The sequence below is a fragment of the Chelonoidis abingdonii genome, chromosome 26 (genome assembly GCF_003597395.2).
Source record: "Chelonoidis abingdonii isolate Lonesome George chromosome 26, CheloAbing_2.0, whole genome shotgun sequence".
Classification (NCBI taxonomy): domain Eukaryota; kingdom Metazoa; phylum Chordata; order Testudines; family Testudinidae; genus Chelonoidis; species Chelonoidis abingdonii.
The window spans coordinates 7,255,616-7,268,093 of NC_133794.1; the positions used below are offsets into that span (position 1 = coordinate 7,255,616).

Below are 12,478 nucleotides of genomic sequence, written 5' to 3' on the forward strand. Positions count from 1 at the left end.
TCAGGGTTCCCCCAACCATCAAACTCATCACGCCTCTGCCCACCATGAACCCGCCCTTATAAAAATCTCCCACTACTTGGGCTCCCATCCCCAGGCAACCCATTTCAAGCCCTCCCAATATCCACAAGGCCCCCATCCGTAGGTCCTCCACACCCAACTCATCACCCCTCACATCAATCCCCTCTCGTCTCCTCAATCCCAACCCACACACCCTGTGGAGTGGGGGGAGGGCGTGCACTGGTCTTGGTCTGTGCATGAAATTCCGGTGTCCACAGGAGTTTGTCTGCCCTGCCTACATTACACTAAGATGGCAACCCAGCAATGGACACACACTCGTTTCTGAGGGTCAGAAACTAGGTTAAGTCTGATACTGGGAGCTAAGACCTGGGTCAGTAGTGAGGTGGTGGGGGTGGGGTGAGGAAGGAGCTGTGATGTGTGCTGAACTAGGCAGGTCTGACTCACTCCTTCGCTGAAGAATTTCCAGGTTCTGGATTTCCTGGTCCTGCCCAGATTTACAAATTTACTTATTTACATAGTGTTTCCTCAAATATTCTCCAGTAAAAGAGCTTCACCATTAGAAACGCCCTCTGTCCCTCTCACTGTTGGGCTCCTGAGAGGATGTGGAAGGAGGTACTGTCTGTGACCTTTTATCGGGCTGTCTTCACTGAGTTCCTAGCCACCTCCATCTACGTCTTCTTCGGCCTGGGCTCAGTCCTCCGGTGGCCCTCAGCCCTCCCCACCATCTTACAGATCTCTATTACCTTCAACTTGGCTGCAGCTACTGTGGTCCAGATTGCCTGGCATGTCAGTGGCGCTCATGTCAACCCAGCTGTGACTATGGCCTTCCTGCTTGGCTCTCATATCTCTTTGGGAAGAGCTGCTTGCTATATGGTTGCCCAGCTGGCTGGAGGTATCGCTGGAGCAGCCACGCTGTATGGAGTAACGCCTGCAGAGGTCCAAGGAAGCTTAGGCATTAACACGGTGAGTTTCTCACCCTCTTTTTGATAGTGCTGAAGAAAGTGAATGACCATTAACATTGCTGTGAGCCAGATGTGCAAACTTCCCAACACACCTCTTCCAGTCCCCTCATTCTTGACCTGTGTGGCGCCCTGCTAGTCCAGGCTTGGGTTAATATGTAGCTATATGTAGTGGTGACAGATAGCAGTGTCAATGCACCTCAATCCTGACCTGCACCCTGCTGCAGGAGGAGAAACTGCCAACCACGCTGAATTATGTTGTAATTCTAAATTAGGAGGCCAGTGCTGTGGTAGGTATGGATTGAGGGGGATTTGTGATAAAAAATCACTGCCATCTGCTCAAGATGGAAACACAAATGGGCTAATCCTTACAGTGAAACCTGCCCAGTGACCAACTAGAAATGAATGCCCAGTGCAGGCGGGTTTTTAAATACAGGTCAAACAAAACTATACTTGATACCTCATGGATCTGTGCCTATTTAAGTCAAGCCAAAGGAGTGGCTAGTGGAAGTGATTACCCTTAGCAAAGGTTTCCGCATGTATTGGGCATTGATTACTGTGACTATCACACTTTTTACAGATGAGAAGTGAGGCTCAGAACGAGGAAGGGACTCACCCAAGATATCAGAACAACTTAATGGACTCCACAGATAGGACCTACAGCTGAGCATTCCTGCTTTTTACATATGTTTCAAATAATTTCCACGCATTCCCAGCTAAGTGGATTTTAGTTGCATGAGTACATGCTTGCCTCTCTGCTTTTCCATGCTCCCAACAACATAGTACCTAAGCCATAAGGAACAGATTTTCACCCTAGAGCCCCCATGGTTCTCAATTGGTATGCATGTGTAGAATTCTTCATTGTTCTCAATGAGAGCTGCTGGATACTGAGACATTCTGAAAATCTGTCCCCAATAGCCCACAAAAACTTTGGAACAGTAGTAACCAATCTGCCATCGATGCCTGATCTGTACATTCTGTGCTTATCACTCCTACACTTGGTTAGTTGCTACTGCATGGCTCCAAAATTAAGGTTACAAACCATGAAAGATCCCCTTACCCCCACTGTTACACTTAAGTCTCCCAGGAGCTCATGTCACTGCAGATGCCTGCTTTTGAGGTGGATTGTGTGAGGCAGCAGGGTTACCTAGTGTGGCTGGTGGGCAGAAGCCGATGGGCTGCTGTGATCTCCTAAGAAGTCCCTTTGCCATCCCTTTCCCCAGGTGCGGAGCAACATCACTTCTGGACAAGCAGTTGCTGTTGAGCTCATTCTCACCTTTCAGCTGGTTCTTTGCTATTTTGCTTCCACCGACAGACACAGAAATGCCAACTCCCCAGCCATATCCATTGGCATATCTGTAGCCCTGGGACACCTGATTGGGGTAAGCTTGTTAGGCACTGCATAAAACATGGAGAGGTTTGTACCTAATGGTTGTTTCAAAACAAATAAAAACATGCACTGCAATTCTGAACACCCTGCCTGCCAAAAGCACTGCTTGGAGCAGGGCAGGAGTACTGGCTGTGGGGAAAGCTTATTGTTATGCCAGTCCCAGCCTTTTCCACTACAAGATGCTCACTGTGGGAGGAACTCCCAACTATGCCAATTCCATGCTTCTCCCAATATACAGCAATGACGACTAAACTATTACTAGAAGAGAGATATTTGTAAATGTCTAATTGCCTGAACTACAGCCAGAGAGATATGACAAATCAAACATGAGGTTCGTTTGGACTTCATTCATCTTTAGACAGTGAAATTCTCCTAATACTTTCTTTTCCATCTGTTTACTAGATCTACTTCACTGGCTGCTCCATGAATCCTGCAAGATCTTTTGGCCCTGCTGTCATAGTCAACAAGTTTACTGTCCACTGGGTAATATCATTATGTCCTTTCCCTTTCTGTTCTAGAGGTCTCTACCATCTCCAAAATACCTTGGGTGAGATGTTGAAATTTGGCCTTATTGCATCCCAGGTTTCTAGGAGCTCCTTATATCAAGGCACTGAGACCCAACAGTGAGTAACATGGGATGAGCTTTATCAATTATGTCTGCACTGAATGCAATCAGTCCAGCATTTACTAAATCCCCAAACTCCTTCCCCAGCAGGCACTGGGCTCAGTGTAAAGTCTGGGAAGGACACATAGGAGTCAGTCTCCTCTTTAGATGTTCCAAACGCCTGGAAGGGAAGGTCCCTAGGAGTCTGAATTAGCTGGGTGTACCACTCTGCAGGCATGTCTTCATCTTCATGTAATCAATCAGTGTTTCACTGTTAAGGGGCTAGCTACACCTGCCTCCGTCGCACTATCTGGTCCGTTAATGCACCACCTTTGGATCTTAGGTCTCTTATCCTCACCTCTCTCGGACTGAAAGCTTGTGATTCTTCTACTCTTAGCTCAGGGTCCCCTGTATACCAACTGCTTATTGCCCTGTAGGGCTAGATCAGTTTAATCACCTCCTTAAGCCTCCCTTCAGAAACCAGCAGAGAATCCTGTGGCACCTTATAGACTAACAGACATTTTGGAGCATGAGTTTTCGTGGGTGAATGTAGACTACATGCATCTGACGAAGTGGGTAGTCACCCACAAAAGCTCATGCTCCAAAACGTCTGTTAGTCTATAAGGTGCCACAGGATTCTCTGCTGCTTTTACAGATCCAGACTAACACAGCTACCCCTCTGATCCTTCAGAAACCATGATCAATGACACTGACCAACAGCTCTTAAAACAATGTATTTTTATATGCAGTTGAACAAACATAAGAACAGCTATATTGGGTCAGACTATGCTCATCTAGCCCAGCATCCTGTATCTGACAGGGCCAATGCAGGTGCTCCAGAGGGAATGAACAGAACAGGTAATCATCCTCTGTTGCACATTCCAAGCTCTGGCAAACAGAGTCTAGGGACAACCATCCTGCCCATCCTGCTAGTTGCCACTGATGCACCTATCCTCCATGAATTTATCTAGGTATTTTTAAACCTGTTATAGTCCTGGCTTCACAACATCCTGGCAAGGAAATCACAGGTAACTGTGCACTGTAAGTAAGAAATACTTCGTTTGTTTAAACCTTATGCTATTAATTCATTTGGTGACCCCTAGTTCTTGTGTTATTTACTTTGCATACCCATCATGATTTTATAGACTTTATCATACCCCCCTGAGTCATTTTTCCAATGAAAAGTCCAATCTTTATATCTTCCTCATTTGAACGGCTGCTTCATACCCAAACATTTTTGTTGCCCTTTTCTGAACCTTTTCAATTCCAGTATATCTTTTTTGAGATGGGGCAACCACATCTGCAGGTAGTATTCAAGATGAGGCATACTATGACGTATAGAGAGGCAATATATTTTCTGTCTTATTATCTATCCCTTTTTTAATGACTCTCAACATTCTGTTTGTTTTTTTGACTGCCACTGCACATTGAATGGTAGCAGCTAATTTAGATCCCATCATTTTATATGTATAGTTGGGATTGTGTTTTCCAAAGTGCATTACTTTGCGTTTATCAACATTGAATTTCATCTGTCATTTTGTTGCCCAGTCATCCAGTTTTGTAAGATCCCTTTGTAGCTCTTTGCAGTCTGCTTTGGACTTAACTATCTTGAGTAGTTTTGTATCATCTGCATATTTTGCCACCTCACTGTTTACCCCTTTCTTTAGATCATTTATGAATATGTTGAATAGGACTAGGCCCAGTACACATGCCTGGGGGACACACCACTATTTATCTCTCTCCATTCTGAGAACTGACCATTTATTCCTACCCTTTGTTTCCTTTTAACCAGTTACCGATCTATCAGAGGACCATGCCTCTTATCCCATGACAGCTTACTTTGCTTAAGAACCTTTGGTGAGGGATCTTGTCAAAGGCTTTCTGAAAATTTAAGTACACTATATCCACTGGATCCCCCTTGTTCACATGCTTGTTGACCCCCTCAAAGAATTCTAGTGGATTGGTGAGGCATGATTTTCCTTTACAAAAAGCATGTTGACTCTTCCCCAACAAATTATGTTCACCTATGTCTCTGATAATTTTTACTATAGTTTCAACCAGTTTGCCTGGTACTGAAGTCAGGCTTACTGGCCTGTAATTGCCAGCATCACCTCAGGAGCCCTTTTCACAAATTGGCATCACATTAGCTATTCTCCAGTCATTTGGTAGAGAAACTAACTTAAATGATAGGTTAAAAAAACACAGGTACTAGTTCGGCAATTTCACATTTGAGATCCTTCGGAACTCTTGGGTGAAACTCATCAGGTCCTGGCGACTTATTACTGTTTAGTTTATCAATTTGTTCCAAAACCTCCTCTAATGAAACCTTGTTCTGAGACAGTTCCTTAGATTTGTCACCTAAAAAAGAATGGCTCTGGTTTGGGAATCTCCCTTACATCCTCAGCCTTCCTGCTTCTGATGTATTTAAAAAAAATTTTGCTATTACTTTTTGAGTCGTTGGCTAGCTGTTCTTCAGATTCGTTTTTGGCCTTCCCAATTATATTTTTACACTTCATTTGCTAGAGTTTATGCTCCTTTTTATTTTCCTCTATAGGATTAATCTTCCACTTTTTAAAGGATGCCTTTTTGCCTCTCACTGCTTCTTTTACTTTGTTGTTTAGCCATAGTGGCACTTCTTTGGTTCTCTATGTTTTTTAATTTGGGGTATACATTTAAGTTGAGCCTCTACTATGGTATCTTTAAAAAGTTTCCATGCAGCTTTCACTTTTGGCACTGTACCTTTCAATTTCTTTTTAACTAACTTCCTCATTTTTGTGCAGTTTCCCTTTCTGAAATTAAATGCTACCGTATTGGGGCACTGTGGTGTTTCCCCCACCACAGGGATGTTAAATTTAATTATATTATGGCCACTCTTACCAAGCGGTCCAGCTATATTCACCTCTTGGACCAGGTCCTGTGCTCCACTTAGGACTAAATCAAGAATTGCCTCTCCTCTTGTGGGTTCCAGGACTAGATGCTCCAAGAAGCAGTCATTTAAGATGTCAAGAAACTTTCTCTCTGCAGCCCGTCCTGAGGTGACATGTACCCAGTCAATATGGGGATAGGTGAAATCCCCATTATTAAGTTTATTTTTATAGCCTCTCTAGTCTGCCTGAATATTTCGCAGTCACTAATCACCATCCTGGTCAGGTGGTTGGTAGTATATCCCTACTGCTATATTTTTATTACTGAAGCATGAAATTACTATCCATAGAGATTCTATAGTACAGTTTGGTTCATTTAAGATTTTTACTTCATATGATTCTGTGCTTTCACATATAGTGCCACTCCCGCACCAGCATGGCCTGTTCTGTCCTTCTGATCTATTTTGTACCCTGGTATTACTGTGTCCCACTGATTATTCTCATTCCACCGAGTTTCTGTGATGCCTATTATATCAATATCCTCATTTAATACGAGGCAATCTAGAAAGCACTACAGAAAGATTTTAACACTCTAAACAGCCTACTCCAATATTAAGTTTTCTCTAGGCTGATGCTTTACTACAAGCTAAGTTAAACAGGCTTCCTCTTCAGGAAAGGAAACGAACCAGCTCACATTCTGACTAGACTTCTTTACGCAAGGAAATCAAGTAGCATAGCTAATGTGGAGTAATCTATCTTGGAGTAGCTTTCCAGAATATCTCCCTACGTGGATCCTTTTTGGGAATAAACATCATTTTATTTCAGAATAATTAGCTGCTCTATGAGCGCATTATTCCAGAATAGACTGGCCACAGGCGGAGCTATTCTGCAATACACCTCTACCCCAATATAACACTGTCCTCAGGAGCCAAAAAAACTTACCGTGTTATAGGTGAAACTGCGTTATATTGAACTTGCTTTGATCCGCTGGAGTGCACAGCCCCGCCCCACCCAGAGTGCGGCTTTACCACGTTATCTCCAAATTCATGTTATATTGGGTCGCGTTATATCAGGGTAGAGGTGTAGCTTATTTCAGCCAGTGTACCCACGTAGGCAAGTTTTTAGTAAGCAAAGAGTCTTTTATTACCCACTTTGGTCCCAAGTGACAGCAGGCCCTGCTATTCTTCTAGCCCAGTGGTTCTCAACCAGAGGTACACGTACCCCTGGGGGTACACAGCGATCTTCCAGTAGGTACATCAATGCATCTAGGTATTTGCCTAGTTTTACAACAGGCTACATAAAAAGCACTAGCGAAGTCAGTACAAACTATAATTTCACACAATGACTTGTTTATATGGCTGTACAAATGTAAGTACAATATTTATATTCCAACTGATTTATTTTGTAATTCTATAGCAAAAAGAGAAAGTCAGCAATTGTTCAGTAAGTGTGGCTGTGACACCTTTGTATTTTTATGTCTGACTTTGTAATTAAGTAGTTTAAGTGAGGCGTAATTTGGGAGTATGCAAGACAAACTGGTCTCCTGAAAGGGGTACAGTAGGCTGGAAAGATTGAGAGTCACTGTTCTAGCCCACTTACCTTCCTTCTATAATGCTGTGTCTTGGTCTCTCTTAAGTAGGAAAGGCCCTGTTACCTCAGAGTAAATTCGTTACCATATTGTTCATTAGTTTTCTTTGTTTCAGGGCCCAAGTATAAACACTCTTGGGTTCCTCTGCCAGGTTTTTCCCCCACTGGAGCTGTGCATCCAGAGAAGCCAGTTCAGGAGGATTCTTCTCTTTTGATGGCTGCAGCACTGTTTGAGTGGTTGGATCATTCATTCTTAATGAATTGTAACCACAGGTCCAAGGCTGTGTTCCTGTTGAAACTGCTTGAGTAGAAGGGGGGCCTTCACTTCCCCTTTGACATCTAACACGTATCCTTACAACACAAGCACATAAATATTTAGGGTAAAGATCAAAATATGCAATTAATACAGAGAAACTCATGTTCACGTACTGTCAGGGTAAGATTCAGGGCCCAAAGTATATTTTGTCTTTTAATGTTTACTCCATTGCAGGCATGGAAGTGGGGAAGTTGTGATCCACAGATCTCAACACAGAACTGAAATGGGGCTAAGTAATTTTAGCTCAAAGCTACAGAAAATAAACATGCTTCCAAGCAACCCCATTATGGACCGACTTCCCTTCCCTCTCCACTTCCATTCAGTTCCTGTATCTCTGCCTTAAGGAAGGATAGGGTCACTGTAAGCAGCCTCCTGTCAGTTTTGTTGGCAGCTGTAGCTTTGCCCAGATGTAACAAGGATTTTGTACAGACTGCCACCTTGTGGTATTGTGCAGATATAACCATTTGCTGCATGGACACATTTCAAGGTTTAGGGAAATGAGAATGCCAGACAGGAAGAAAGATCAGCCATCTGAACCCTTAATGATACAACTTAGTAGCAATATGCAGCTGGAGAGGAAATCTTCAGTACAAGGGCATGCATGGGGCATAGTGGTAGGGACTGGCAGGGGAAGGGTGCTGCAATCTGATGGATCTAAGCTTCCACCGAAGCAAGGCTCACCACCACTCTGGTTGCAAAGAGATGTAAAGCGGTCATTAGTGCATTGAAATTAATGCACTATTAGGGAACCTTCAGCTGCATGGCAGGTGCATTATATCTGGACATACATATTATTATTATTTGTATTGCGGTAGTGCCTACAGGGCCGGCTCCAGCTTTTTTAGCCAAAAAAAAAAATTGCCGTGATCAGCGGCACTTTGGCAGCAGCTCTACCACGCCGCTTCATTCTTCAGTGGCAGGTCCTTCCCACCGAGAGGTACTGAGGGACCTGCCACCGAATTGCCACTGAAGACCCGGACGTGCCGCCCCTTTCCATTGGTCATCCCAAGCACCTGCTTCCTTTGCTGGTGCCTGGAGCTGGCCCTGAGTGCCTAGGAGCTCTAGTCACAGACTAGGGTCCCATTGTGCTAGGCGCTGTACAAATGTATAAAAAGAAGATCCCTGCCCCAAAAACATATAACTTAAGTAAGTGGACATACCTGGGACATTCAGCAAAACAGGAGAGGTATTCTACTAGGATGTCCTACTCTTTCAGCAGCTTGGCAGGTACAATGTTGCTGGGCATACCTGACACATTCAGAAGTGTGCCAAGTTAATTCTATCAGGATGTTCCTAGAACATTGGCCAGTAGTGAAGGAGTCAATGAAATATTAACGTTACAACATTTTAAAGTTAGTCATTTTAGCCAAAAGAGTCCCAGTCCCCATCTTTGATTATGAATAACCTCTGCATATACAACAGCTTATCTCAACTTCTGGATCGTCCTCTCTGGTCTTGACAAATTCTATTATGACTTCTAGCCATTTGAAGTGCCACCACAAAGATTATGTTCCTGGTTTGTCACTTGAACCGTCACCCCTCTCTTTGCATCCTCCATTGGCTCCCCTTGTCCACCATATCAAACACAAACTACTCATCTTTACATTTAAGAACCTTCACAGATTATCCCTGCCCAACCTATTATATAATTTATATATATTATATATATAAAAGAGAGGGAGAGAGATCAACCTCTCCTTCATTCTACATATGATGACAATCTTGGTTGCCTATTTTTTTTTTTTTTACAATTTTCAAAAAGAGCAGAACTCCATACTGACACACATTCAAAGAATGTAAGTTATTTGGGGGTACAATCATTGCCTAGCACAATGGAGCCCTGGCTTCTAGGCATAATAATAATATGCTATTTCTCTCCCTATCTCTGCAGATTTTCTGGGTGGGTCCCATGACAGGCGCGATTCTTGCTTCTGTGATATATAATGTACTTCTCTATCCTGACCTGAAGAGTCTCTCTCAGAGGCTGGCAATTCTAAAAGGCACCTTTGAAATGGAGGCAGAAGATATGGAAGAAGCAAAGCAGAACAGGCAACCTGTGTCATTGGTCAATGTCATACAAATGGTTTAATCACACAGCATCTCACACACAAGTGGGTATTCTAGAGTTGGCCAGGTACTATCCCATGAGCTGACAGAGCATGATATTTGATGGTATCTGGTGGGTGCAGGATCATGGTAGGAAAAGACCTAAGAATAGACAACTTGTGCCGTCTCATGTGGGGTGGGGGGAGAACACACCGTAAAGGGGAGGACACATGATGGCCCCACGGTGTCTTCTTCAGGAGAAGCTTCCAGCCCCATCTTCCTGGGCCAAGGCAGCCAATCCTGCCAGCTCCTGGTGGGGGTTGAGGCCACAGCAGTGAGCAGCACATGCCTCTGGGCCCGCCTGGGCCCAGCCCTGGTTGAGCAGAGGTCAGGGAACCTGCTCCCAGCGTCTTCCCTAGTGACGCCCCCCTGAGCCCAATCTGAGGACTGCCACGCTCTCCCCATCTCACCAGACTTACCTGTGGGGTGGGGGTTGAGACTCTGTCCTTCTCCTGCTCCGCCTCCCCTGCCCCCGGCACATTCATCCACTGTCCCTGGCAGCAGGGTATAGGCAGCGAGTGGGACAGAGCTGCTTCTCACATGGCTGAAGGTGGCTTTTCAGGGTCGCTGCTCTGTACAGTGCAGCAGCTGCCTAAGAGAGCCTGGCTGGAGAGGTAGCAGCAGCAGCTCCACTCTGCACTCTGTCAAGATTTTCTAAAAAATATGGCAGGGTGAATTTTGCTTAGGAAAATTGAAAGCTAATCAGGGAATGGTACTGAGTCATTCTGTTTATGACTTAGGATCATTTGAACCACATCTTCCCCTCTCCTGCTCTCCAATGGATCAACACGGTATTTATGAAGGCTGGGCTCTAAGCCCCATTGATTTAATTGAGAAACGCACTGCCATCATAATAAAGAATAAGACAGGTCCCTTTCCTGGGCTTGTGACTCTTGAATTTACCCTGGGTATTTCATCTTCCTGAGAAACTTGAAATCTATCATAAATACACAGTATGTTGAGCAGTGAACCCACTTTATGTTACTCACTGTATCAGGCTGTGGATACACTTTACAATGCACACTTCAGTCATGTACTGAACATCTTTAATGAAGGCACTAAGATGCCATAATGAGCTAACTACCTATAACCATTAGCAATATAATTGATCACTAATAATTGATAAATTTCTTATTTACTAAATTAATAAACTATGTCTGTACTGCATGACTACACAGCATTGACTGAACACCCCCACTCCACCAAATCCTGCTCCAACACGCATAGGACTCAGTTTAACACCTGAGGTGGATTCTCAAGTTAGTGGCTTTTTTGTGTGATCTATGTCCCCGTGACATTACAGCCAATACAAGAGTTTTGAAAGCTTATCCAAGCATTTCACTTCTTCATGGGAATACTAAACCAAGGAATTTCCTAGGCCTTTTCCTCCAAGGCCTTTCTTCCAATAGCCATGAAACAGGGAGCAAATGTCTGTCAAGAGCCCTTGATGGTTTCCCTTCTACCAGGCTGGTCAAACCAGCAAAGTCCAACAGCCACTGAATGACATTCCACTTGCTGGCAGTTTACATTTCCTTTGTTTTTCTTGGAATCAGTTCTGTATTTATAACTCTGTAAATAAATTATTTTGCAAGAACCTTTTCAGAGAGTTCTTTACAATGCCCCTAAAAACCTGACTACTAAGTTGATCAGACCACTTGTTATGCCAGAGAAAGATATGTTAGGCCTGAATAAAGATATAGCAGACAAAACCAGGTATGCCAACCTGACCAAAGTCAGGCTAACAGAGGTTTGTGGGTAATCCTTGAGTGAAAAAGAACTGAGAAGCAGCATGTCTCATGAAGCGCTGGGAAAAAGTGAGATAACGGAGGTGCTGCATTCCTGGTATAGTACCAACTGTGCTGTGTTAGGAACAGTTCCTTTGAAGAACTGATAAGAAATCCCAGCCTCCCTGTTTTCACTCCTTGGTTCAGTTCTCTGTCTGTTTTAACTCCCCTACATTCCTAACTTCTGGTGCTTGCTAAGATATTGTTAATCACCTAATGCTGTAAAACATGTATACTAAAAGTGTCTAGTTTCTAGTTGTTAGAAGGGGGCGGGTTGCTCAAGTGAATAATTTATGACACGACGGAACTGTCTATATAGGCTTATACTAAGATGTAAAGAGTGGGCTGATTCTCTCTGGAGATGAGCTGCTCTCTATTGATGCGTGCACTTGTCAATAAAGAGCTTTTGATCGGACCTTGCTGGTGTTGCCTGTCTCTTGCGGTCAGACAACGAACTTTGCTGTCTGGGTTAGAGTCCCTGACAGATAGATGAGAGAGCTGGACAGGTGTACAGGTGCATCCCCTTACCACCAACAGGCCTGGATCTACAAAGGGACTTGGGGGGCCTAGAAAAACACTGGAATAACGAGATCCACAAAACCTGAGCTGGGTGCCTGGCCCTGTGCATAATGACTGGGGGGAGACAAGCACCTAAGAATGGAATTCACAAAAGCCTCCATGTGAGGTGAGGCACTGCCTACATTAGCCAATGGGAGATGCCAACAAGAAGGGTTTGTCCTAAACCTCACTCCTATCATGAAGTTAGGCAGAGAAGATGCAAGTACACATGACTGTCAGGGTTGCCAGGCGTCCGGTCTTTGACAGCTCCAGTCTTCATCGCCGTCCAGGC

At 44.1% G+C, this 12,478-nt stretch overlaps 1 protein-coding gene across 1 annotated transcript; it reads left to right on the forward strand.

The window, feature by feature from the left end:
* The first annotated feature begins 600 nt into the window (after positions 1-600).
* AQP6 (aquaporin 6) lies at positions 601-11,391 on the forward strand. The gene is made up of 4 exons (XM_032782320.2): positions 601-981; positions 2,201-2,359; positions 2,770-2,850; positions 9,630-11,391. The coding sequence occupies exons 1-4, from the start codon at positions 619-621 to the stop codon at positions 9,825-9,827; spliced, it is 801 nt and encodes a 266-aa protein (XP_032638211.1). The 5' UTR covers positions 601-618; the 3' UTR covers positions 9,828-11,391.
* Positions 11,392-12,478: the final 1,087 nt, after the last annotated feature.

What these genes read in the sequence shown, in the direction of transcription:
- AQP6 (XM_032782320.2), top strand. Translation starts at nt 619, where the DNA reads ATGTGGAAGGAGGTACTGTCTGTGACCTTTTATCGGGCTGTCTTCACT. An exon ending in GAAGCTTAGGCATTAACACG is followed by an intron (nt 982 to 2,200) that starts GTGAGTTTCTCA and finishes CCCTTTCCCCAG; the next exon opens with GTGCGGAGCAACATCACTTC. An exon ending in ACAAGTTTACTGTCCACTGG is followed by an intron (nt 2,851 to 9,629) that starts GTAATATCATTA and finishes CTATCTCTGCAG; the next exon opens with ATTTTCTGGGTGGGTCCCAT.